The 27,184-nt window shown below is 36.8% G+C and overlaps 1 protein-coding gene across 1 annotated transcript; it reads left to right on the forward strand.

Annotated features, from left to right (window-relative positions):
• Window positions 1–7,679: 7,679 nt before the first annotated feature.
• Window positions 7,680–8,406, forward strand: LOC127104282 (phosphatidylinositol-3-phosphatase myotubularin-1-like). Its single transcript, XM_051041472.1, has 2 exons — window positions 7,680–7,757; window positions 7,795–8,406. The coding sequence occupies exons 1-2, from the start codon at window positions 7,680–7,682 to the stop codon at window positions 8,404–8,406; spliced, it is 690 nt and encodes a 229-aa protein (XP_050897429.1).
• The last annotated feature ends 18,778 nt before the right edge of the window (window positions 8,407–27,184 follow it).

Here is a 27,184-nt window from a genome sequence, read left to right on the forward strand (position 1 = left end):
TGAACAAATAAGAATTTCAGCAAAATTAAGAATTTGAAAACTTCATGGAAAAAAACATGGTTTCAAAAACAGGTTTGCGAATCACAGTCACAAAGTGGCTCATCAAACTCCATTTAAAATGTGGTTTGAGACCACATCAAACTTCGTTTAGCTGTGATTCATCAAAATTTCAACTATTGCGGTCACCTTTTAAAACCTGGTGGTTTATTCATGGCTCTTGGTTGGAAGACTAAATATGGCTCTTGGTGGTTTAAAACTATCTTTTATGTATCTATAAAATAAGAGAAAATGTGTAATCAATTCAGAATTGTTGAAGCAAAAAAATCATCATCAAGCATCACCACCAGATCCTTAAAATGATATCAAATTTCAAAATGATATCATTTCTTGCGTGTTAAGTTTACACTAGAAATAAATTGGTATATATATATATATATATATATATATATATATATATATATATATATATATATATATATATATATATATATATATATATATATATATATATATATATATATATATATAACATCTACATCTTTTAAGAGACACATGTACTCACGGCTAGAAAATTCGTTTTTAGTGATCGATTTAGTGATTGAATAATTCTGGTCCATTTAGTCTCCAAATTAGCGACCAAACTTTGACATCATGTTAATAAAAAATTTAAAGTTGCTAAATCAATCATCAAATAAAATTAGTTACCGAATTGGTGACTGAAATTTTGTGACCATATAATTAAGTCACAAAATATATTTTTATACAAAATTAATTTATTAAAAAAATTCAATGACCGAGATTTCGATCACTAATAATTTTGGTGGTTTTCTTTTTTAAGTTATTATTTCCATCCTAATTTTCTCTCATTTTGAAATTCATCCTAATTTTTAGGTTTTAGTCAAGGTTTCACATTTTTATTTTTATAATATATAAAACATATATTTATATTAATAAAATTGATAAACATAAATTTATTAATTTAATAAAAAATATATAATTTAAATGACATCATAATAATTTAAATATATTCTATTAATATATACCCGTTTAAATATGAAATTAACAATTGTTATGATGCATCTTAGTGGTAGCACGTATAGTTTACAACCCAAGGGCATGTGTTTGATACTTGTATACAGCAATTATTTTCATTTATCTTTAATTTATTTCAGTCACTGAATACGTTGCTAAAGGTTTGAAAAATTATAGTCACTTTATTGGTCGCTAAACATTATAGTGACCGATTTCTAAGTTTTCTCGGTCTCTAATTCAGAGTTTTTAGTAGTGATTGTTTGTATTTGCTAAAAAGTACCGATGCGTGGCACCCCCTGTTCTGATAGTGGTGGCCAGAGACCTTTAGAGTTTGTGGTGGTTTACGGCAAGCTCACGATTGCAAAAAAGTCCTATTTTGTAGTTTTTTCGGTGAGGTTAGAACTTGCTTACGAGGTTGAGAAGCTTTATATTTTCGGGTATTTCGTGGATTCAAAATATCCCTCATCAACCTTAACGTTGAGGTGTTTATAGAACCTTTTAAACTTGAGTTGATGGAAGTTACTTCCGTTCCACTATTAGATTATGGGGACGGAAAATATATTCTTTCTTTGATCCATTCTTCTATTTCGTTGTCATGTGGCACAACATCTTCCACATCTGCTAGAGAAGTGGAAAAGAGTCCAGGTAGACTAAGTCCAACCAGACGAGCTAATACTAAGATCCTGAAGGCTTTATGGCCCATTTTGGGCGGCTGATGGCTTCATTGAATAATTATCTCCTCGCACATTTGTTGTCCTTCCTCACTTTTACGTACATTACCCCTTCTTAGAGCCTAATATATCGTTACACTCTTCAATTTACGAGTTTATAATTATTAAATGCTTTGACATTAAATGTTGATCTCTTTCCACAACTAGAATTATACTAGTTATTTGGTGTTTTCCTAGTCATAATTGGATTAAGTGCAACACGAATAAATCTTCAAGAGCAAATCCTAGAATATCAACTTGTGATGAAATATTTAGGAATAATTTAGGAACATTTTTGTAAGCTTTCTCAGCTAAGATTGGAGTTTTTACCTCCTTTTAAGCTAAATTTCTTGGAGTCATGCTTGATATCTGTATTAGTATATTTGTGATGTGCCAACAAAGGGAGACGTGAGAGGAGAATGACATAACACCCCGCTCACAAGGTGTTCCTAATCGCCAGTTTACCAGATCGAGCACCCATAATTTGGATGTGACGCCCATCTTTCAAATTGATTGTCATTCCTTGGAAACATGGAAGTAACATATCCCAAGTTCAAATAAATACGGAGAAAGAGTCTGTGGGAAACTAACCATACACTCTTAAATAGTGGATGGACTAATTGCCCCATTTCCACACTCTCTTGGAAATGGTTCCTACTTTTTGGGAGTCTGTGATCTAGACCCATATACTGCTATAAATACCTTAACCCTGGGACTGAGAATAAATTCATCTCATTATAAAAAAAACACATACATGGCTTCCAACCTCCCTGCATGAGCTAGCTATAAAACCTCATAACAAATATTAAAAATCTTTAGAGGTTGTCTCATTTTACTTTTATAAAGTATAATTGGTGCCCGTCGTAGGCCCCGGTAAAATAGACCCGGACCCCCACTATTGCACTCATTCAAATTCCTATCCTCGCGTCTAGTTCCTTTATCCATCATGGTAAATAAGAAGGTACCAACTTTGTCCAATAGTGAATCCGACAGAGGATAAAACCATGGAAGATATGCAAGGTGTCATGGACAATTTACACCGCCATAATCAAATCTTGGAGGATAACGTCCTCCACATCCAGCAATGCCAGCAGGAGGTTGACCCTACAGAAAAGGTTGAAATACTGGAACCTCAACCTCTCTATATTGAAACATGATAGGCTCTAATGCCATAGAATTTCAACCTCCATGTATGAACATGTCACCTCCGTCAACATGCAAATGTAAATTATTGGGGCTCTTGATTCCTTAAAGTGTAAGATCCTTTCTAGTGTCTTCAGAGGTGCGACTCTAAGGTGGTACATAGGGCTTTCTCGGCTCTTAACCACTAGTTTTAAAGACTTTGTGAAGAAACTAGCCCATTAATTCATAGTATGTATGCATAGAAAGATGATTGCCACCTCCCTTTTCAACATTCGCCAAGGCCCCTATGAATCTCCGAGGAGTACCTCGTCTTTTTTAATAAGGTGATAATCAAGGTCCTTCACCCTATCCAAGAAGTGCTCATATGAGGATTTCAAAACGGTCTAAGGACGAGACAATTTAATGAAAATTCTCACTCATAGGCCAACAACTTCCTTGGTTGAGGTGGTGACACGTGCATAATGTTATATAAAAGGCGAGGAAAGAAACATTGAAAAGAAGGCCATATATGCGGAAAAAACGTACTTCTAATCCTAACATATCACAACACTCATTGAAGAATCACTACACCTCGACCACTAGAGACAAAACGACGTTTAAGGTCAGATACCTTGTTATAGATGCTCTTTCCTCATACAACATGATTACAGGGTGGCATGCTTTTATCCAGTTGGGAGCCACCCTATCTGCATTATATCTCTTCATGAAGTACCTACTCCTAGATGGGCAAGTCGAGGTCACCAGTGAGATCAATAAATCACCATGAAGTTCTAGGTAGAGAGAATGAAGCTTAAGAATATTAGGACCACGGGTGTGAATGTTGTAGGCGTCAAGTTGGGGGCCAAAAAATGAAAGGAATCTCATGAGGATGAATACTTGGTTGTTCCATTCTTGTAAGATGCGATGGCAGTAGGAAAAGATGTTTGTTAAAAAAAAATTAATTGTTTAAGCTCCAAGCCAAGTTTAACTTAGTTTCATTTATTGTTTAGGTTTATTTATGCAAGTTATAATCTTTGCCTCTTGTAAGGCTAAAATTGTGACATTCTTTGTTTGGAAGGGAACACTCATTTCCCCTACGTTGCCAACAAGGAACATGGGTTTTTTAATAAGGCCCCTCATATTATGATATGAAATAGGATCATCGTTACTCTTTTGTAGGAAATAGAGAAGAGAAAGAGATCTTATTGAAATCACTTTACAAGGTGGCTGTATATGCTAAATACTCATGTAGGAATCTTTGATGGCCTTTTGAGGCAATTACACATGTTGGATCCTCACAGAGGAATCTTTGTCGCCCCTCGAGAAAATCATACATGATTTATCCTCATGCATGAATCATTGTGGCCCCCTTGGCAACATTGTTATCCTCTTTCTCTAGTATAACAACAAAAACTTATTCGAAGGACATTAATGACATTTTGACACTTTGTCATTGCATAATATTCATGAGAATTTTTGATCGAATTGGTGTAATTTGGAGATAAATATTAATTAAAGTGAAAAAAATAGGAAGAATAAAAGAAGTGAAGGAATTGTGAACTTAGAATAAAAAATAAGAAAAAGGAAGAAAAATGTGTATTTTGGCTACTGGAATTACCATGACTGCGACGCCTCTATCGTGGTCGTGAGGAAAATCTATCGTGATTGCGATGCTTTTATATTTTGGTCACGATGGATAATTTGACTAACACGTTTTTTTCCGATTAAAAGGAAAAAGAAGCCACTCTCCCAAGGGTTATGATTTGAAGATACATAAGTGACGACTAGGCAATATTATAGCTCAAGAATTGGAGATTTTCACCACTGAAGACCTTTTTCTTCCTTTATTCTCATGTATTGATCCTCTAAACTCATAGTAATTATCTGTTTAACTATGAGTAGCTAATTTACTCTTGATTAGGCTTTGATAGACGAAGTTGATTAGAGTCGTTGAACCATGCAGCTGGCTTTGTACTATTCTATTGATTTGATATTTTAGTTTTATTCAATTATACTATATTGTAATTCTTTTTATGTGTTGACGGGCATATTGAAGTTGCATGTCCCTGATACATTTAGAGGGAGAACCCCAATACAGTTTTGTTGCTTGTCTTATCGCTTTCATTTCGTTTATTATTATTTATTGAGTCTCCTTCATGATTGCACATTTGTGGATCAAGTTTTGAATCAATTCAGTTTTAACATGCATAATTCAATTGTTATATTTGAGTTTGATCATGATGCTTTTAGCCAATTGGTTGAGTTAGTGGAACAAGAATCATATGTGTTATTGGTTCAAGTTAGGTGGAAAGAGAAATCTCAAAGTATTTTGAAAAACATGAAAATTGATATTTCTTGTGCATGACTCAAATTATATACATATCCTGACTCAAATAAAATTGAACAGGAGCAAATAAAATTTTTTCAAACTTTGTGACTCAAATCACAGTTTTAACTTGATCCCAATCAGGTGACTTTGTGACTTGAATCACAAGTTGCACTTGATTTAAATCGGACAGATCATGTCAGCCTCTGCCTCATTTGATTCGAATCATACTTTATACATGACTCGATTCACACCATTTTCCTCATTTTTATGTTTGGCTCTACCCAGTTTGACTTGAATCAAGCTTTATACTTGATTGGAATCATTAGGCTTTGTGACTCGAATGAGATATACAGGTGACTCGAATCTCATGAAAAATGGGTCAATTTCTTTATGAGATATTGTTTTACTCTAGTCACTCATTTGACTCAAGTCATGAAATTTTCTTGACTCGAATCTAACTAGATTTTTTCGTCCATTTGTGTGCTTAATCTCAAGCACATATAAATTCATTTTGTCATCTTATTTTCAAAAAGAAATTTCATAATATACAAAGTGATTTTGTGAAATAAATAGCCTCTCATTTTTGAAAACTCAAAAACCCTTTGCAAACAAAATTGATTTCATGTTCAACCTCTAGTTTTGATTTCAGGTCTTAATCATGAGAGATTTATAATTGTTGAGGGAGACATTATCTTGAATCTAATTGTTCTTAAAGGTTTGGTAAGGATTTTTCATGAAGCTTGCAAGATTGAGGTTGTTGTCATTGGTAGTGACAAATTCCAATGAAAATAAGGAGATTCTTCTCTCCAGCTGGCCTTGGTAGTGGATATGTGGAAGGTTACATACAAGGCGGTGTTCTTCTCAATCTTCAAATAATTCACTGCTTAAGAAACCGGTGGAATCAAGGGGTGATTGCCACACACGTAGATTGTCAGAAGATTGATGAAGTTGAAAGATTCAAGAAGCAAGAATTGAGGAAATATTTTGATTAGAGTTCGGAATTAAGCTATATACATGTCAAGATCCAGATAGGAGATTTAATTTTGTCAGTATTATTTTAAATTAGTGATTGTATGAACTCTTGCAATATTTGTCAAAACATAGTGCAAGAAAACATCTTCCAATGGGAAACTATTGGTGAGTTGAGTAGGCTCCTGCGAGGGGGATAGAGCTAAACCACTATATATTTTGGTGTACTCTCTCTCTCTCTCTCTCAAACACATACACACACACAAACATACACACACACACATACACACACACACAAACACACACATACACAAACAAACACATAAACGTACACGGACGCATGCATGCACGTCCGCCCTCCCGAACCCCTTCATGCATGCACGCGCACACACACACACAAACACACACACACATAAACGTACACGGACGCATGCACGCCCGTCCGCCCTCCCGAACCCTTTCATGCATGCACGCGCACATACACACATACACACACACACGTAAACACACACGGGTCTATTCACCCCTTATTAAAAAATTCAACCGATTTCCCATGCATGAAATATTCATACAAAGAGGGGATAAGAAGGGATAACGCTTCGATCAGCATGAAATAAGGTAAGACCCGAAGCGTATAGTAGAAACTCCTTGAGTTAAGCATAAATAAGTACCACAGAGGCTACGAGAAAGATCTGAGGGAGATCTCGCATTGCTGCCTCACAAAGACCTTCCTGCTTTTTATACGCAATACTTCGCCTAGCCCCTCGTAGACAAGACAATAAGGGGTGGGAAATCATAGGATTATAGAACTACTTATTCAAGTCTCACCAAATATCATAAGAAGAAAGATAAGGAAGTCTACAAGACGTAAGTGTCATACCCCGATTTTGGTCCTGAATTTTTTTTCATTTTTTCATTTTTTGTTTGGCACTTGGCCTAAGGTTCATTTGCATACATTCATATTTTTGTTACACATTGGTCATTGTCTATGCCTTTTTTGATCATGGTGTTTTTTGATTATAAAATGGATTTTAATTATTTAACTTTTTTTTTTAATTTTCAATTTGATTTTAATTTCGAATTAAGTTTAATTCCAAATTTCAATTTAATTTTAATTGTTATTTTTACTAATGATTCAAACTCTATTTGATTTTACTTTTCAAATAAATGTTAGAATTGATATCAAAGTAATTTTAACAAATTATGAATTAATTTGATTTTAATTTGGTTTTTTACGGATTTTTTATTATTATTTAGATTGATATTTAGATTAGTCTTAGATTATTTCTAAAAATCCATTTTATAACCAAACATGATCCATTTTCCATCCATAGTTCATCCCAAATCAAAATAGCACATACACACATTTCATAACATTCAATAATATTTAGCTTTCAAGCATTTCCAAAAAAAACCATATTTCACCAAGTAAAAGCATCCTAATTACAAACCAAACTCATTCAAACCAAAGCCATTGCTTCATTTCACGGACCTTTGATTACAATGTTTGAAACGAAATGCAAAATTCAAACCAACACATTAACATTTCAAAGCTGCTAGCAACCATTGAGAAGTTTAACAAGACAGCAGTTAAGGTTCAGTCAAATACTCGTCAATTAGACAAGACTTAAGGTTCAGTCAAATACTCGTCAATTAGACAAGACACCAACACAGAGACTGCTGCAGGTGATTGGGAAAGATATGAGAATTATAGTCTTTGGTTTTAGGCCTCGTGCGAAACAGAGACGTGCAATATATGATGCACTACTGAAGTGTACAAAGCCAACAATATTATGGGATCTTTATGCTTTTATGGCCAGGCCTTCCAGTTTTCAGAACACTTCTTCGTTGGTGCGCTTATTAGATGAATATTTTCGACTTATTGGCAAAGTTTCACATCATGCTTCAATGGACATGACTGAAAGTGGGTCCTTCACCTTGTCAAATGACTTATGGAGAATAAGTGGTGTGAATTCCAGTTATACAATGTGCCAGAATTATCCATTTGCTTTGGTTGTTCCAAAGAGCATTAGTGATGATGAAGTGCTCCAGGCTTGCAAATTCCGTGCAAGATGCCGACTGCCTGTAATTTCTTGGTGTCATCCTGTTACTGGCGCAGCTCTTGCACGTTCTTCCCAGCCTTTAGTTGGTCTCATGAGGAATATGAGGAGCAACATGGATGAAAAACTTGTGGCTGCACTTTGCAGCAACCTTGATGGCAAGGAGAAAGCTATATATCACTGATGCGAGACCAAGGAAAAACGCATTAGCTAATGGAGCCATGGGAGTTGGACCCCAACAATTGACAAAGCCATGGGAGTTGGGTCATTTTTGTTCACTGCCACATTGACGAAGCCATAAATTTGTTTCGTCTGCTGCAAAAAAAAAGAATCTAAATATTGACTCTGTTACTCTAATTGGTCTCATTCAAACATTATCCCAGCTTGGATGTCTATGATTTGTCAAGGAAGTTCACTGTTACAGTTATCAATTTTTCCATGGTAATAAGCTCCCTGTAAATAATTATCTTATTACTATGTATGCTAAGTCTGGAAAACTGCATATGGCTAGAAACATATTTGAGCAAATGACAGAACTATGTCTCACATCATGGTATGCAACAATAGCAACCTACAACGGCTATTCGAAATAAAGTTTCGTCCACCGATACTGTGTCTGATTTTGCTAACAATCTTCTCACTCTAAGATCACGGGAAGGAAGATGGATTCTCATGTTAATCATTCATCTAGTATAACATCCAAGACTGCAACCGTCAAAAACAACAAGGGGCACTGGCTGGTGGTCATTGTGCCGTGGGCTTGTGAGGCATTTTCGAAGCATCGTGCAGAAGAGTTGATCCCATTCCGAGCTCTACATTGGTGTTGGACATTATTCATGATCAAACTTTGGAATCATGGTCTTCTTAAGGCCTGCACAATGAAAAACTGCAGTTCAATATTAGAGCGCTCCAAAAAAAACAAGGGATCGGATACCGTCACAAATGGAAGACAAATTGACTCAACCAAACAATACAACAATTTCTCAGAAGCCTACAACTGTTATAAAGGAATTGCAAATTATTATGAAGCTTACAACCAATTTCTTTGTTCCCGGTCCATAACCGATCACATCAACCATAACCTGCATAATACACACAGAAATGGTCATTTTATTACAACCCTGTTTTGTTTTCCAGCACATCACAGCAGTCCATATTTCGGTTACAAAGGCCACAACAGAAAATTGGAAAGAACGTGACAGCATCGAAAAAACTCACCGTAACCGCTGATAATTGTTTGGCTCCCCACAGCAGAAGATATAATGGAGTGTTAATTGTTATGCTCACTTCGGTTGACGACGAGGATGCTGTTATTGTGATTGGTTAATAATTATAGGGTGAGTTGCTTCTGATGTTTAGCTTGTTACAATTTGCGGGAACTTAACATCCTTGAACTGGAGCTATGCCTTGTATCGCCCAAAACGTCATAACGGTAGTGATAGCAGGCCCTGCAACAATCCTTAACAAAATCATACTCAATCTCTAAATCCTGCGTGCGTGATAATTTAAAGAAAATGGATAATGATTCCAATACCATTAGCCATAGTACAAATGCCGTAGAAAGGTCGAGTCCCATTGTAAGTTCAAATTTCCACAGTTGGTGTTGTCGTTGAAGCTTGCACGTGTTTTCCGCTGAATGGAGTTTGGTGGTATGCGGTTTTGTAGCAACTCTGTGACATGTCATTTGGTTGTTGCTGCTTCTATTTTCCATTAACAGCTTTTGCAGTTTGTCTCGGCAACAACTTTGATTTCGATTCTCGTTAGAAGCTTTGGACGCCTAAAAATCCACTGCAGCTTATGGTTGTTCTTCTCTACTGCAACTTGCTGCCGTTTGTTAAGTGTGCATTCGCAGTTTGTTATCCATTAACCGTAAGTGTTCCATCCGATAAAGTTTATCCTTCTTGACCAACTTCTATCGGGGTTTTGTGAGCAATTGTAATGCCATGCTTTTCTTCTATAACCGCGGAAAAGGAAGGCTGACCCTGCATGTTTCACTCTTCAGCCTGGACCACAAACATATCATGCCATTTCCCTCTGCAACCTAACAACATTATTGACAGGAACATCTTCTGTAACCAGACACTAGTAAAGGCGGCAGTATGGATCCCGGTAATTATGTAAAGGTCAAATGTGTAGCATCTGGAAGCCCGAATGACAGCACCCTTATCAAAGGAGTTTGTTTGCACGAAAAATGTAAAGCACAAGCGCACGACCTCTCAAATCTGTTCCTGCCATTTCATCGGATAAAACAGGATTAGCAGTTATTGGAGTCAATTCCCAAGTTTCAAAATCTAGATTACAAGATGGAAATCTTTCAGAATTCAAAGAGAAAGTTGCTGCAGAAGAGTTCACCTGATTCATTGGAAACACATTTGCTCTCTTTTGAATTATATACTGAAAGCGAGAAACTGATATGGAGTGTCTTAGAAGCGGAGCGCCCAACTATTAGTCAGCTGCATGAGATAATCGAAAACCGAAAATTGCTTTTGGAATCTCCAATGACTTCACTGCAGTAAACAAGATAACCATCAAGCAGTGAAATTCCAAAAAAATTCCCAAATTTGAATAGAGACGAAAAGCGAAGAGAAAGCAAGAGCCCATATTACCGTTTCTGGAAGATAGCATCAAAGAGGACAAACTCGTTTCTGAGCAGAAAAAGCACTTCTGGAATTTGCTTCTTTGAGCTTTTGAGCATCAAACCAAAACCCTAATCTGTGAGGATAAAAGGAAGAAAGCGATTCAGAGAGGAGGGAAAAAAAAAAGACGAAAAAAATTGAGAGAGGGTTAGAGATAGCGGCGACGGAGAAACCCAAGAGGATCTTTGTGGCTACAGTTCAAAAAAGCTTAACGAAATATAAAAAAGGAGCGCTCGGAGGAGTTGAAGAGGACGATTACCTGGTCGTCAAATTTTGTTGATCAATCCCATTGCAAGAGGTGAGTCTTCATCTCTGACCTCTATTTCATTCTTATTTCGTGATGCACCACTATTCAGGGCCAATCGAAGGTATATGTTTCGTTTGTTGCCGAATCTTTGTATTGTTCTTCGCCTTTTCCAAATGGATTTTGTTTCTGTTGGGAAGAACAGTTTGCATTTTGTATTGAGAGGCGTTTTGTTGAGTTAGAGTGAATGAGAGAGAGCGGCAGTGAGTGAGAGAGGTGAAATCGTGAGATGGTGAGAGCGATGGAGAGGACGAGAAATTGAGAGAGGAAGAATTCTGTCCAATCCGTTTCATTTCCTTTTTTATTTTTATTATTCACTTTAAGTCTGGTTAAAAACCTTTTAATCCCATTTAGTGACTTTTGGATGTAGATATTAATATTGGTAATTAACTATGATTCTTTTTTACCATTTCCAACTTATTCCCCTTTGTAAACCCAACAGCCATGCGGCTGGGTTTAATTACTAGTAGACCAACAGTTTTTTTTATTATTTAGTTTTTTTATTTTAATTCTTTTTTAATCTATCTTAGTTTATATATTTAAGTTAGCATTAAGATAATAACTAATGATAAATGACCTGGTGGAGAGGAGTGGTTTACATAGTCTTAAGTGGAGTGGGTTCAATACTCATGTGTGGCTTTTTTTAGCATTTTATTTTCTTTTAGCATTTTATTTCTTTTAGTATTTGTATTTCTTTTAGTGTTTGTATTTCCTTTAGTATTTCATTTCTTTTAGCATTTCATTTTATGTTTATGTTTTTATTATACTCATGGTTGATCTGTTTTTTATTTATTTATTAATTTCATCATTCATTCAAAACCATTTTAAAACTATTAAAATCATATTTCTCGATTCAATGTCGAGTCCATTTTCATACCCTTGTAAGTCGATTGTTTTTAAGCATCGCCATCAACCTCACATGGCTTACTCTTGGGCCTTCTTACAATGAGCTCTTAAGCAACATCAACTTAACTATCAATAATTTCAAACCTCGGTGCTTTAATTGTTTTAATCCAATATTCAAAATCATTTTCTAAATAAAACGTGAAGAAAAAGATTACCTGGATGGAATGTCCAGTCGTAATCCCGAATATTAGGCTCAAGCTGTAAGAGCTTGTAAGTCATAAATATTCGTCTTCTCGCCAAAATATCCGTAAATACCTCAAATCACCTTCTAAATAAAGCGTGAAGAAAAAGGTTACCTGGATGGAATGTCCAGTCGTAATCCCGAATATTAGGCTCAAGCTGTAAGAGCTTGCAAGCCATAAATATTCGTCTTCTCTTTAACACTCCAATATTCAAAATCATTTTCTTAATAAAGTTGGAAGAAAAAGGTTACCTGGATGGAATGTCCAGTCGTAATCCCGAATATTAGGCTCAAGCTGTAAGAGCTTGCAAGCCATAAATATTCGTCTTCTCTCCAAAACACCTGTAAATATCTCAAACCATCTTCTTAATAAAGTTGGAAGAAAAAGATTACCTGGAGGGAATATCCAGTCGTAATCCCGAATATTAGGCTCAAGCTGTAAGAGCTTGCAAGCCATAAATATTCGTCTTCCCTCCAAAACATTCATAAATATTCGAATCATTTTCTTAGCAATATGGGAAAGAAACAGACTGCCTGGGTGGAATGTCCAGACGTAGTCCCGAGTATTAGACCCAAGCTGTAAGAGCTTGTAGGTCACAAGTACTCGTCTTTCAAACTTCAAAATACCTAATTCATACCTTAATACTTTTTCAATAAAGATGGAAATGGAACATGGTGTATACCGTGCACTCCTGAGGCTAGGATTCGAGATGTATATCTCGCTCATCCAAGTTCTCGCCATCACTCAAAATACATCCAACCAATCAAACTCTTTCTCGCCGCCGTGCGATTAATCAAAAACCTTTTTCATAAATGAAAGATATATTGTCTTAAGAGATACCAAACAATGTTTCGGCCACGATTGTTGAGTAGAGATAAATGACGCTTTTCCGAATGTAGATTTATAAATCCGTTCGATGTGTGGTATGCGTCCACTCCTCATCTGTTTTGGGTAAAACAATGTTTTCGTCGATTAATACAGTATAGCTTTCGCTAAAATCGACCAACAAACAAACATTTTTCTACCCAGAACTACGTAAGCCTTGATTTCTCTTTTGAGATACGTAGGAGCAGGATTTTTAAATCTTGTCAGGCCCACTAATAAAAAACTTAGGTTTAGTCCTTCATCAAAAATCCAAAAACATTTCTTCTCTCTTCTATTCTTTCTTTCCCACCTAATAACTGAAAAGCCTAATATTTCAAACTAACATTAACGCACACAACTGACCTAATGGTTCCCGTTGAGTACAACGGACGTGAGGGGTGCTAATACCTTCCCCTTGCGTAACCGACTCCCGAACCCTGATATTGGTTGCGATTACCATATCTTATCCTTTCATTTGTCTTGGGTTTTATCGATATTTCCCCTTTCCTTTTTAGGAATAAATAAAGTTCGGTGGCGACTCTATTCAGTCCATCATTGCGAGCGTGCGATCGCGCTTCGCTTTGAAGTCGTATCCCCATTTTTTCGAGGTGCGACAGTAAGGAAAAGGTGTCAAAGGTCGTAGAGCCTATATCACATGGAAAGAAGAGGATGGGAGTTCCTCCTCATATTCTTGCTTAAGTTCAAATATTAAATGTGTCAACCTATGTTTGATGGCATGTAAAAAAGGTGAAATCTCACAAGTATATACTTCTGATCCTTGTGATGAATATTCATATAGTGAGCTGTCAAAAGCTTTTAATGATATGTATGGGGATTCTATAAATACTTTTAAGAAAATTTCTATACAAAAAAAAATGATTTTAAAACTTGAAAAAGAGATAAATGATCTTAATAGCGCTTTGGATTTCCTTAAGGAAGCACATACATCTCTAGTTGATGAGTATTTTAATATTTTTGACACTTTAGTTGAAAAGATAGAAAAAGTAAAATGTATTACTTGTCCAACTTTAAAACTTGAAATTGACACTCTCAAAGGATAATTAACATATGTTATTTCACTATATTCTACTAGCGCTACTTCTTCAAGTGATAGAGATGTCGTTTTTAAGAAAACCCTTCATATTCCCAGAAGAAATAGAAAAAATATTTCATCTAAAGCTATTTGTCATTATTGTGGTGATAAAGGTCATATTAGGCCTCTTTGTCTTATTAAGAACGTTCAGGGTCTCAATGATAAAATGACATGGATACCAGTCATATCCTAAAATTCGCCCTACCCGTCACATAATCATATAGGTCACTAACCCCAAACATTTGCATATCATCTTCATCCATTCATTTCATTTGAATAAGCATGGTTTGACACAAAGAGACGCGTGACTTGAGTTCATGGCTTGCACTTGCACCCGGTGGATACGTTGGTTCGTCCACAATTTGAAGAGGATCAATTCATCTAGCCCTAATCCCTTGGTGTATGCCATTGGTGAATAATTTTATTTTCTTGGTAAATTTCTTGACTTTGATGCATTTGATCAGGCTTGATCATCAGGGTTTGCCACGTATTCTGATTAATCAGGTGACCATATGGTTTTACGTCTCATTTGATTCTTGATCCATGACCATTCTTGGTTAGCCATTTGGTTCCTGATTATATGTTTCTTATGGCATATATTCATTTATCCATTCATTTCAACCACAGTTCAATCCGATTTGCATGGTGTCACTACATTCGTCATTTCATCATCGTGTCATAATTCTTTTCAAATTGATTCTTGAGTTAATCCATTCCATAACCAAATATCCGATCCATAACCAAATAATCCATTTCCTAAACCACACAAATTCAATTAATCCATTGTCCAAATCTATTTGTTTACATCCATACACCATCTTTATGCCTTGTCCAATACCCATTCCCAAAAGCATTTCCAAAACACTGCAAGAAACAAAATGCAGCAGGAACATGGATTGCAATTAAATGCAATATACATGAAGCTAGCTACAAAGCTGCAAAGTTGAGCCAAACTCGGAAGCTGCTGCAAAACGGACGTGAGTATCACACGAGAACAGCAGCATCCAAAATTAATAGCAAATCATTTCCTCAAGCCGGGTACATCAGTCTGGCATCATGGCCGTAACTAAACACATAACGGTTAGCGTCACCATCCAACAAAACAACCAATACGAAACTTGCAAACAACAGTTCATATTCGACATAGCAGCAGTACATCTCACAAACTGCACAACACAAAGAGTTGGCTATGTTCCATGTTCTTAGGATCAACAAGATGCTCTGGTGTGCTGGAGCTGATAGACTTCAGACTGGTATGAGAGGAGCTTTTGGAAAGCCACTTGGAATACGGGCTAGGGTTGCTATTGGTCAGTTGCTTCTTTCCGTCCGCTGCAAAGACAAGGGCATAGAACAGTTCATGAAGGAAGCAACATTTTGCCTCGAATAAATGTAAAAATTCAAGTATCAAGTTCTGCTGACAATGTGTTCAATTATAGAGCCAGCATCAACTCCTTCTGTCACAAATTGACTTGCGAGACAAATTCATTTCATACCCACGTTCAAGACGCCATGGCAAGCAATGGGAAACCTCCAGCGGTTTGACTTCAAGGTCGACGGGGTCACACGCTTATGTCCAAGAGATTGCATCCACGATTTCTATTATTCCTCAAGTGGATATCGTCGCACATGAACGCCGGCAGTCAACACAGCAACCCCTGCAAAGTGCGAAGAGGATTTCTGGAATGAGTTCGTACTGTGATCGACCAACTCAGGAGCAAGGACTTTGTTCTTTAGAGTGTTACCTGAGAAAAATAGAATAAAATCAAATTGACATCATAAGGAAAGTTCACCAATAATCTAACTCAAAACCACAAACCTAACTAACTTTCATTCGAATTAACTAATAGAATTAGATCCTAACCAACCATGGATTTAGTGGAACTAACTGATTAACTGAGTTTGGACCCTGTTGTTAACTCACTCCTTTATAAATTCAGTAAGTCAATCATTCATCCAATTTTTCACTCTACATTCATCACTAACCAAACCTAAATCCTATAACTAACTGAATGAGTTTCCAACAACCAACTAAGTTTGTGATCAACTAAGTGAGTTTAATCTAACAACTTTCTTTATTGTTTAGTTCGTTTTGTTAATTAGATTTAGGATTGTACTAGGTAGGTTTTAGGATTTAATTAGAATATTAACTGGATTAGATTAATTAGAAATAGGTTTAGGTTAAAATGTTAGATAATTAGTTTTTTTAGAATTTTAATTATGTATTGGAATTAGTTAGAAATTAATTAGTGGTTGGAATTTAATTAGGATCGAATTTAGAACGTTGTTTTTAGGAATTAGATTAAAATAGAATTTTTAGGAATATTAACCTTGATAAGAAATTGGATTAATTTTAGAATTTAATTGAATTTCAGAAAATAGAATAGTTTAGAATTTAATTGATTTTTCATTAGAATTGATAATTAGAATTTTAATTCAATATTGATCGAATTGTCAAATGACTATTTTGCCCCTAGGTGTAGAAATAGTCTAATTCTTGCATGTTCCCTTAGTTTTAGGACTTAGGAAATAATTCCAAATAACATTAACCCTTTAGGTAGTTGTACCCTCAATTCAACTATTTTTTTCCCACAGATTAAGTCGATCAAAGTACGCTTTGATTGACTAAATCCTTTGACTGTGCCCAATTCCCCAATCTTAGTCAAGTGATCAAAAGACCCTTGATCACTTGATAAAGCAAGTCCTTGTGATCAAGATGTTGGATACTGGATCTCCAAGTTCAATCAAGATTCGAAGATCAAGATCGAGAGTTCAAGCAATTCAAATCAATACGAGACATGACTACTATTCAAGCAATTCAAATCAGTACGAGACATGACTACTATTCAAGCACTACAAAGGTCAAATATAACACTTGTTAATTATGAGCCAAGTTGTGTGCCATGAGTCTTAAGTAATAGAGAAGTAATGAGACTGGAAAATCCTTACCCCCATTCTGAATATCTTTGGGTGCGGGACGAATAACCCGTTTGCTCACTGTATTCACCTTTATTCATAGGCTTTAGCACAACTCGATTCAAGTTAATTAACAAGCCTCTTTATCATTCAAAGACAACCCTTCATCATGGGAAGCTGCAAGGAAATTCAAATTCAACACTCATCGATTATGATGCAAATTGCACGTCATGAGCCTTAATTGGTAGATAAGGAATGAGACTGGAGAATTCCTACCCCTATTCTGAATATCTTTGGGTGCGCGATGAATGACCCAGTTGCTCATTGTATTCACCTCTATACATAGACTTTAGTGTAATTTAAATCGAATAATTGATAAGTCTTTCTACATAGATTGAAGATCAAATTGAAGATCAGACTGAAAATCAAACTTCCACCTTTCAGGGTTTCACTTTCTATCCTCTTGTTCTCCCAGTAAAACTAAAACCATTTTGTGAATAAACTCAAAAACAACTAACCCTATGATTAGGATTGTACGAAACGAGCCTTAAGCAATGGAAAAGCAATGGGACTGGAGAATTCCTACCCCCATTCTGGATATCTTTGGGTGTGGGACGAATGACCTAGTTTCTCATTGTATTCACCTCCATTCATAGACTTTAGTACGATTCGAAACATGACTTTCACTTCAGAATAAAAGCAAACTCACCTCATCAAACTCAGTTTTGCCTTTGGGCTTCACTTTCAGTTTAAAACCTTTTCAGAAAGGACATATTACTTTCGTTCTACCATGAATGACACTTAAGCCTCCATGAGGGAGCAAGCAATGTCTAATTGCTAGAGTGTGATCCGAGTTCATCCATTCTACCGCAAACAGACAGACTCTTAAAGCTCCCATGCTCGAGCATACAAGCCAGTCAATAGTAGAACGCGAACGTTAATACTGTCCACTAAAAACAACTAACGCATCCGTCCTAATTCCATGAACTACGAAGCTCTGATTTCCTCATTGCACGAATGAGGATATATAGGCACGAGGGCCCAAATTCTTAGCGAGCACAATTATCTATTAACCCCAGTTTCCCCTTTCGCGAGTAATGTTAAGATAATAACACCTATTCTTGCAAAGAACATTCAAAACGGTTCCCATGGAGTACCAAGGATGTTAGTGTTGGTGTAAGCCCTAGAGGCCAATACTTTTGGTACTTGTATCGAATTATTTATTAATAATAAAAGGCTTTTTCTTTATTATGTTTGTTTAATAAAGTACCTGGAATAGATAGTCCGTTTAATGTATCAAGTGTGACTTAATCATGAGAGCACATTAAACGTAAGGACACTATTCTTAAAGTATCCGTAGTCGAGCTTTATTGTGAAGTGGGATAACATTAAAGCATGGAGACTATTATGTTTAAAGACTGATGATCACATCTCATGGATCATGGATAAGGAGTTATCAAGTCTCAAACATAGGTATGAATATTAAGAGTAATATTTATACTAGATTGACCCGCTATGAGAATACTATATAGAATGTTATGCAAAGTGTCATAAGTTATTCTCATGGTGATAACGGTGTATACCACTCTTCGACCTGAAACCACTATGAACCCTAAATGTAGAGTCGAGTGCTTTATTGGTGATCCAACGTTGTCCGTAACTGGATAACCATAAAGACAGTTGATGGGTACTCCACAAAGCATGCTAAGGGACATGAGTGACCTAGATGGAATTTGCCCATCCTGCGTAACAGGATAAATGTCTATGGGCCCAATATTGAACTGGACAAGGATGACACGGTCTATGCCTTGTGTTCAATATAGACATAAGGGCAAAAGGGTAATTATACACATAATTATTATCACAGAAGGATTTGTCAGATCACATGACATTTTCGTGTCTTAGGTAGCAGTGATGTGTTGCTAGATACCGCTCACTGTTTATTATGTTAAATGCGTGATTTAATATAATTGCCAACGTCGCGAAAACCTACAGGGTCACACACAAAGGACGGATTGATGAGAGATAGAGTAACTAAGGAACACCGTAAGGTACGGTGCACTTAAATGGAATACGAAATATGGTAAGGTACCACACGCTTAAGTGATTTTGGGCATATTATAAGATTTGGGCCAAAATACACTTAAGTGGGTTTTTTAGCTTGAAGCCCACACAAGTGGTTCTATAAATAGAACCCTTGGGTAGAAGCATTGTCACTCTTGAATTTCGTTTCTCTCTCTCTCACTCAAAGCCTTCATTCGTAGCAGCTAGCACTGAGATTGAAGGAATCCGTTCGTGTGGACTGAGTAGAGGCGTTGTCATCGTTCAATGTTCGTGATCGCCACAAGAGGTAACGATTCTATCACTGATCATGCCTATTCGTAAGGATCATTAAAGGAGAAATTTTTTAAATTCCGCTGCGTTTTGGATCGCAATTCTCCTTCAGTGGTATCAGAGCCACTTACGAAACCATGAATCTGATAACTGTTTATTTTCTGTATTAATACGATTAAAGACGGAATGAATCAAAGATTAAATTGAGATCGATCAAGTTATATATATGATATAAGTAATCCGGATGCGAAATACATTATATATGATATAGTGTTCCTGTTTCATTCATTCAAACACTTAATGGTTGTTTTCCTTTGAGCGATCAATGGTCGTTTGCTTCTTGATCCGACATTAGTATGGTGAAGCAATGACGTGTTGATCAATCATACTGAATCAACAATTGAGATGTGTTTAACAGTATGAAATTGGTGCATTAGGGTTAGTGACGGCACAAGTGTTGTGTTGTCAGAGAGTTATGCGATTGGGGTTATGATTGCACAAGAGTTGTGCTTTCTAACAAATTTTTCGTACAGTGTTAACTGGTTAACGCATATGGTTAACCGGTTAACGCAAGACGGAATACTGTTTTCTAAAAGATTTTCAAACAGTGTTAACCGGTTAACGCATATGGTTAACCGGTTAACGCGAGATGGAATAAAGCTTCCTAACAGTTTTCAACAGTGTTAACCGGTTAACGTATTTGGTTAACCGGTTAACGCAAAACAGAATACAAATTATGAATAGATTTGCAAACAGTGTTAATCGGTTAACGTATATGGTTAACCGGTTAACGCAAGGCAAAATTCACCCGTTCGGTTAACTCTGCGTAATGTGATCGGCCGTCGAGATTTAATTTGGTTTTAATTGATCAAAAGAATTAAAATTGATAATAATAATAATGTGTTTATTATTGTCTTGTGGTGATCGGTTATGGCCTTAGTTTTCCTTTATTTTGTTTTGGGTTTTAAAATATGACCTGCGTGTCGTGCCTCTCTTTTAATCTCTCAATGTAACTTCTTTTCTCATCTCACTCCCTCGTATGTAAAACGAGTTTCTTTATGTAATGTAATGTTATGAAGAAAGCAAAGAAGTCAGTGCCAAAGAAGGACAACCTTGAAGATCTTGCTTGGAGAAGCTTAGATCGTTATTAGGTTAGCTTAGGTTCTCTCATTGGCTTGGGAGAACAATTGTGCTAGGGGCCATAACTGTTTCATTATATATATGTATGTTGATGCATGTGAATGTATGTTGATGCATGTGAGAGACAATTTATATGATAAATAAGTCGGTGAGATCAGAATAATTGCAAATTCCCTCAAATTAAATATTAAGTTTATGCTTTCCAAGTTTTAACACTCATCAAGACTAGTATCGGATAATGTAGGTTTCGCCTACGCGAGGTGCATGTTCTATATTAGTAAGGTGCGATGGGATAATTGTAATATTCAACTGCTAAAACAATGGGTCAAACTTAATTAAACAAATTATAATAATATTATATATGCTTGTTTTCCAAGTTTTAGCACTCATCAAGACTAGTATCGGATAATGTAGGTTTCGCCTACGCGAGGTGCATGTTCTATATTAGTAAGGTGCGATGGGATAATTGTAATATCCAACTGCTAAAAAGATAGGTCAAACTTAATTATAATAATATTATATATGTTTAGAAGCAAGAGTTGGGAATGATCCATATGATGGATTGGAATAAGGAGTTATTCACCCAACTGAAATTTTCGAGAGTTGTATGAGATACAATTGTAAGGAGTTCCTACCTAAATAACCTAGTTTTGTGTAATCCGCCTACGCGGACTTAGAACGAAGTGAAATATGGATCTCGACCCACTAGAAAATCTTCCGACGGGATTTTCCGAATCAAATGATAAGGGTCATTTGTTTTGAGTAAAATAGTGGGAGCATATTTAATTAAAGGCCTAATTAAATATGTCAATGATACTTATATTTTCATTAATCCTTATGTAGATTACCATAACAACAAACACCTCTAACAAACATTTTGCGATCAATCCTTGACAAAGAAAGTTGTCTGGGACAAATTTTCTGGATTGGCACCGAAACCTGAGGATTGTCCTCAACCATAATAGAAAGCTGTATGTCTTGGAGAAACCTGTACCTGAAGAGGAACCTCCTAGTTCTGTACCTAAGGCAGAAAGAGATGCTTGTAAGAAGCATGTCGATGATGCCAATGAAACTGCTTGTCTCATGCTAGCTATCATGAACTCAAAATTGCAAAAGCAACATGAGAACATGTCAGCGTTCGATATGATCGAACACCTGAAGATGCTCTATCAAGAGCAAGCAAGGCATGAGAGGTTTGAAGTTTCAAAATCCCTTTTTTTAAGGCAAGTTAGCTGAGGGAGCCCCTGTAAGTCCCCATGTGCTCAAGATGATTAGGTATGTGGAAAACCTTGAAAGGTTGGGTTTTCCCCTCGAAAAGGAACTTGCGACTGATTTGATCTTGCAATCGTTGCCAGATAGATTCAGTTAATTTGTCCTAAATTTCAATATGAATGATTTGGACAAATCTCTTCATGAACTGCTAGCCATGTTAAGAACTGCTAAAGCAGAATCTGAAGGCAAAAGGGGGAAGTCCATTATGATGATCAGAAATGAAAGAGACAGAACAAAAGGCCCACCAAGCAAGGTGATAAAGGGAAGGGCAAGGAAGTTGCCAAACCCAGACCCACTGTTGCTGCTTTGAAGCCTAGTGGAGGCATAACAAAGGCAGGCACCTGCGTCCATTGCGGTAAGACCGGACACTGGAAGAGAAACTGCCCAAAGTACTTGGAAGATGACAAAATCTCCATTCACAAGAAAAGGTGAAAGAGCTAATGATCTTTTGGCCCTCATACATACTGATGTATGTGGACCACTGAACATACCAGCCAGAGGAGGTTTTCAATACTTCATCATATTTACTGATGATTTCAGTAGATATGGTTATGTGTATTTAATGAAACACAAATCAGAGTCCTTTGAAAAGTTCAAGGAATTCAAGAATGAAGTACAAAACCGACTAGGTAAGAATATTAAAACTCTTTGATCAGATCGAGGTGGTGAATATTTAAGCCTAGAGTTTAATGACCATCTGAAAGAGTGTGGGATCCTATCCCAACTTACTCCTCCTGGAACACCCCAATGGAATGGTGTATCTGAGAGAAGAAATCGAACCCTGTTGGACATGGTCCGATCCATGATGAGTCACGTCGATCTTCCAAACTCCTTTTGGGGACATGCACTATTGACAGCAGCTTACACACTTAACCGTGTTCCATCCAAAAAGGTTGAAAAGACACCATATGAGATATGGAGTGGTAAGAAACCACATATGTCTTACATGAAGATTTGGGGTCGCGAAGTTTATGTGAAACGACAAATTTCAACAAAGCTTGAGCCCAAATCTGACAAATGCTTATTTGTGGGGTATCCTAAAGAAACAAGAGGGTATTACTTCTACAATCCTTCAAAGGGCAAAGTGTTTGTCGCTCGAACTGGAGTTTTCCTAGAAAAGGATTTTATTTCCAAAGGAATCAGTGGGAGGAAAGTAGAGCTTGAAGAAATTCAAGAATCACAAAGCATCGATACACCTATGGAGGAATTAGAGCAGGAAACACAAGTAGTTGTGGAAGAGCAACCTGCTCAAGTAGAACAAGACCAGCGTAGGTCAAGCAGGATACGTCACCTAACTGAGAGATATGGATATCTCATAACAGATCAAGGTGATGTATTACTCATGGATCAAGATGAGCCTGTGACCTACCAAGAGGCCATAACTGGTCCCGAGTCTGAGAAGTGGCTAGAAGCCATGAAATCTGAAGTGGATTCCATGTACACAAACCAAGTTTGGACCTTGGTAGAGCCTCCTGTAGGAGTTAACCCTATAGGATGCAAGTGGGTCTTCAAAAAGAAGACTGACATGGATGGTAAGGTACATACCTATAAGGCAAGACTGGTTGCAAAAGGATATAAACAAATTCATGGGGTTGACTATGATGAAACCTTTTCACCAGTCGCAATGCTTAAATCTGTTCAGATTTTACTTGCTATCGCTGCATATCATGATTATGAAATATGGCAGATGGACGTCAAAACTGCTTTCCTTAATGGGAATCTTCTTGAGGATGTGTACATGACACAACCTGAAGGATTTAACATACCAGAAGAAGCCCAAAAGATATGTAAGTTACAAAGGTCAATCTATGGATTGAAGCAAGCTTCCAGAAGCTGGAATCTTCATTTTGATGAAACAGTAAAACAATATGGATTCATCAAGAACGAAGATAAGCCTTGTGTCTACAAGAAGGTTAGTGGGAGCATGATCGTTTTTCTGGTATTATATGTAGATGACATATTACTCATTGGAAACGATGTCCCTACCCTGCAACAAGTAAAGTCTTGGTTTGGGAAATGCTTTTCTATGAAGGACCTAGGTGAAGCAGCCTATATATTATGAATCAGAATCTATAGAGATAAATCACAAAAACTGCTTGGCCTAAGTCAGAGTACGTACATAGACAAAGTGCTGAGACGCTTTAACATGCATGATTCCAAGAAAGGATTCATACCTATGCAACATGGCCTGTGTCTATCAAAAACACAATCACCTTCAACCAAGGAAGAAAGGGATCGCATGAATAAGATTCCATATGCATCTGCAATAGGATCTATCATGTATGCCATGTTATGTACTCGACCAGATGTCTCGTATGCTTTAAGTGCAAAGAGTAGGTACCAATCTGATCCTGGTGATGCCCATTGGGTAGTTGTCAAGAACATCCTTAAGTACTTGAGAAGGACTAAGGACTCATTCTTGATATATGGAGGTCAGGAAGAGTTGGCTGTAATTTGATACACCGATGCCAACTTCCAGACAGATAAGGATGACTTTAGATCGCAATCTGGTTATGTGTTTTGCTTAAACGGTGGCGCTGTGAGCTGGAAAAGTTCAAAGCAAGATACAGTTGCTGATTCTATAACCGATGCCGAGTATATTGCTGCCTCAAGTGCAGCAAAGGAAGCTGTTTGGATCAAAAAGTTCATTAGTGAACTTGACATAGTTTCTAGCATTGTGGATCCCATTGGTCTCTATTGTGATAACAATGGTGCTATCTGTTGAAACAGTTTTTAAGTGTCGGGTTTTGTTATCGTATCCACAGAGATTGTAAGATATCACTGCCGTTCAATGGTTGAATTAATCTTAACTTAATGTAACACTAGGGTTTTGGGTTTTAATCAAGTTATCTTGCATACAAAGTAATTAATTGCGGTAAAAGTTACGTTTTGATTAATATGAGAAATATTGTCAGAGTTAGGTTTCAATGATTACATTTGCTTTGCATGTTTTTGCACGGTCAACAATATTATAAACTCCTTTAGATGATAAATAATTTCACAAAGTCCTCTCAATGCGTTTCTCTCGAACACCCATTGTGAGTTTTGTCATTTTGATCCATTGTTTCTCTCGAACACAATCTATCAAAAAGACAACGTTTTGGTTCAACCTTATGGTGAACAAAATCATTCGTTACTATCTCTAGCTAACAAACAAGTTTGGATGAAAACCTAGGTCAAGAATCGGTAAACATCTCTCGATCAAATACCAACACAAAGAGTTTTAAATAGAAACAAAGTTTTCATCATATATTTACCGTTAAAGAGTTTACAAATGAGGATCCTTACATTTACACACAAAGCTTGGAAATCACCTACATCTAACCTTGACAAATGGAGACTTAGCTACTCATTTTCATGGTAGCTTGGTCGGCAAGTAAGAAAAGAGGGTTGATCAACATCCAAGTCGAATGATCGAAGCTGGATGGGAATCCACCTTCTTTTTGTGGAAGATGGTTGATAGATGAAGAGAAAAGAAATTAGGGCATCAAAAATCCCTCCTAACAATGCTGTAAAATATCTAAGAGAAAGTACAAAAAATGGAAAAGTTGGTAAAAAGTGGTATCGGCACAAAAAGTGGCACCTGCTACTTATAGACAAGTGCAGAACTGTCACGTTCGCTAGGCGAGCAGATGGCTCGCCTAGCGAAGGCCAAAAGTGGGCACAAAATGCCCCTGCGCCCAGAGAAACTGGGCCTGTGGAACTGTCATGTTCGCCTAGCGAACAGACCTTCGCCTAGCGAAGAACTCGCTTCAACCTTCGCCCCAGCGAGGTTGAGAGGTTTTGCTACTGGAATGCTCGCTGGGGACTCGCTAGAGCCTCGCCTAGCGAGCTAGTGCTGGCTGCTCTTTTCACCAAAACAGACTGAATTCGCTGCCACTTCGCCTTCAGTTCGCCTAGCGAATTAATTAACCAATTTACTGGAGCCTTTCGCCAGGAGCTCGCCTAGCGAAGGTTTTGCTTCGCCACATCCTCGCCTAGCGAGCTGGCAGATGAAATGCTCCTTTGCTTTGGTTCCTTTGCCAATTCTCCTGTGTCTTTATTATCGATTAATTCATGCCTTTCCTGCACAATAACAAACACATCAAAGGCACCAAGCTTGTTTATCAATGTACGCATTCCATGTAAAATAAATGTGACTTTGACAATTTTAGCAGGGTAAAAGAGTGAAAGATGCCCACATATGATAGCTCAAATAAACACTTTTGGGCATCTAACAACTCTCCCCAACTAGATTCTTGCTTGTCCTCAAGCAAAGTATGCCTCTTGAAAGACAAGAGGATTTGCATAAAGAAACAGTTTCTCCGAAGTTGGATAAACGGCTCAAACACAAGCGAAATCCGCAAATACACGTTTCCAACGGTTTTGAATAAAATAATACATAAGAACTAAAACTTAAATAGTAATGCAAAATATTTATCTATCTACAACAATGCTATTCTGAATGAATCATCCTATCTCTCCTCTTCGAATAAGGAATGAAGATTTTGCGCGTTTGCAACCGCGGGACTAATCTCACTCACTAACAAATAATGAAGATATCAAATAGATTCATACAATGTCTAATCAATTAAAAATGGTACTGTGGAAGCAAAAAGATCACTAAGGGCTTTTCGGTTGAAGCTTGGTCAGGTTAACAAACAAGGGTCATTTCTAAGGCCATTGAAACGAAAGTGCCGATGCAAAAGAGACATTCACAGTATTATTCACACTACTCGACTTGTTTCATCTGTTTCTTATTTGTAACCTTCACAACACATATTCCACAACTCAACTCTTATTTTTCACTATTTTTCTTCCAAGCAAGCATTCATTTTCATTCTTTATATTTTTGTTCTTTTCTTTCACATCAAATGTACAAAACAGATGTTTCTTTTCTATATTTTCCATACATAAATTTTTCTATGCTTGCTCGGTTTTTCTTTTCTTTTTCAAGAGTTGTGGTGCTTACCAATTCTTTTTCGTTCTCCCCAACTTATTTCTTCCACACCCTAAGTGAATGCTCTTACCTTTTTACGGCAAAAGAACAATAATCAATAATTTCCGGGTTGTAAAAAAAAGATTTTTGAGATCTCGCTTTATTTCAAGCCGAGATTCAACTGTTTAGGCTCAAAGGGGTTAACAAATACTCTCTCTGCTCACAGGTAAGTTGTTTTTGGATGTAGTTGTGCTCGAAAGAAAACAAGTGCCTTGATCATTTCTAATTGCTTCCACAATTTCACAATAATAACAGACAAATAATGAATCACATGAATCAACAAAACTTATTAGAATCCAGCATTTAAGTGAACAATGGAGGTTTCCTCACACTTTGTGGT

Source organism: Lathyrus oleraceus, chromosome 7, assembly GCF_024323335.1.
Source record: "Lathyrus oleraceus cultivar Zhongwan6 chromosome 7, CAAS_Psat_ZW6_1.0, whole genome shotgun sequence".
NCBI lineage: Eukaryota > Viridiplantae > Streptophyta > Magnoliopsida > Fabales > Fabaceae > Lathyrus > Lathyrus oleraceus.

Bases quoted from the DNA above. Each gene is read 5' to 3' on its own strand.
- LOC127104282 (XM_051041472.1), top strand. From the start codon at position 7,680: ATGCAAAATTCAAACCAACACATTAACATTTCAAAGCTGCTAGCAACC. The intron at 7,758-7,794 runs GTTCAGTCAAAT...ACAAGACTTAAG, and splicing joins TTAACAAGACAGCAGTTAAG to GTTCAGTCAAATACTCGTCA.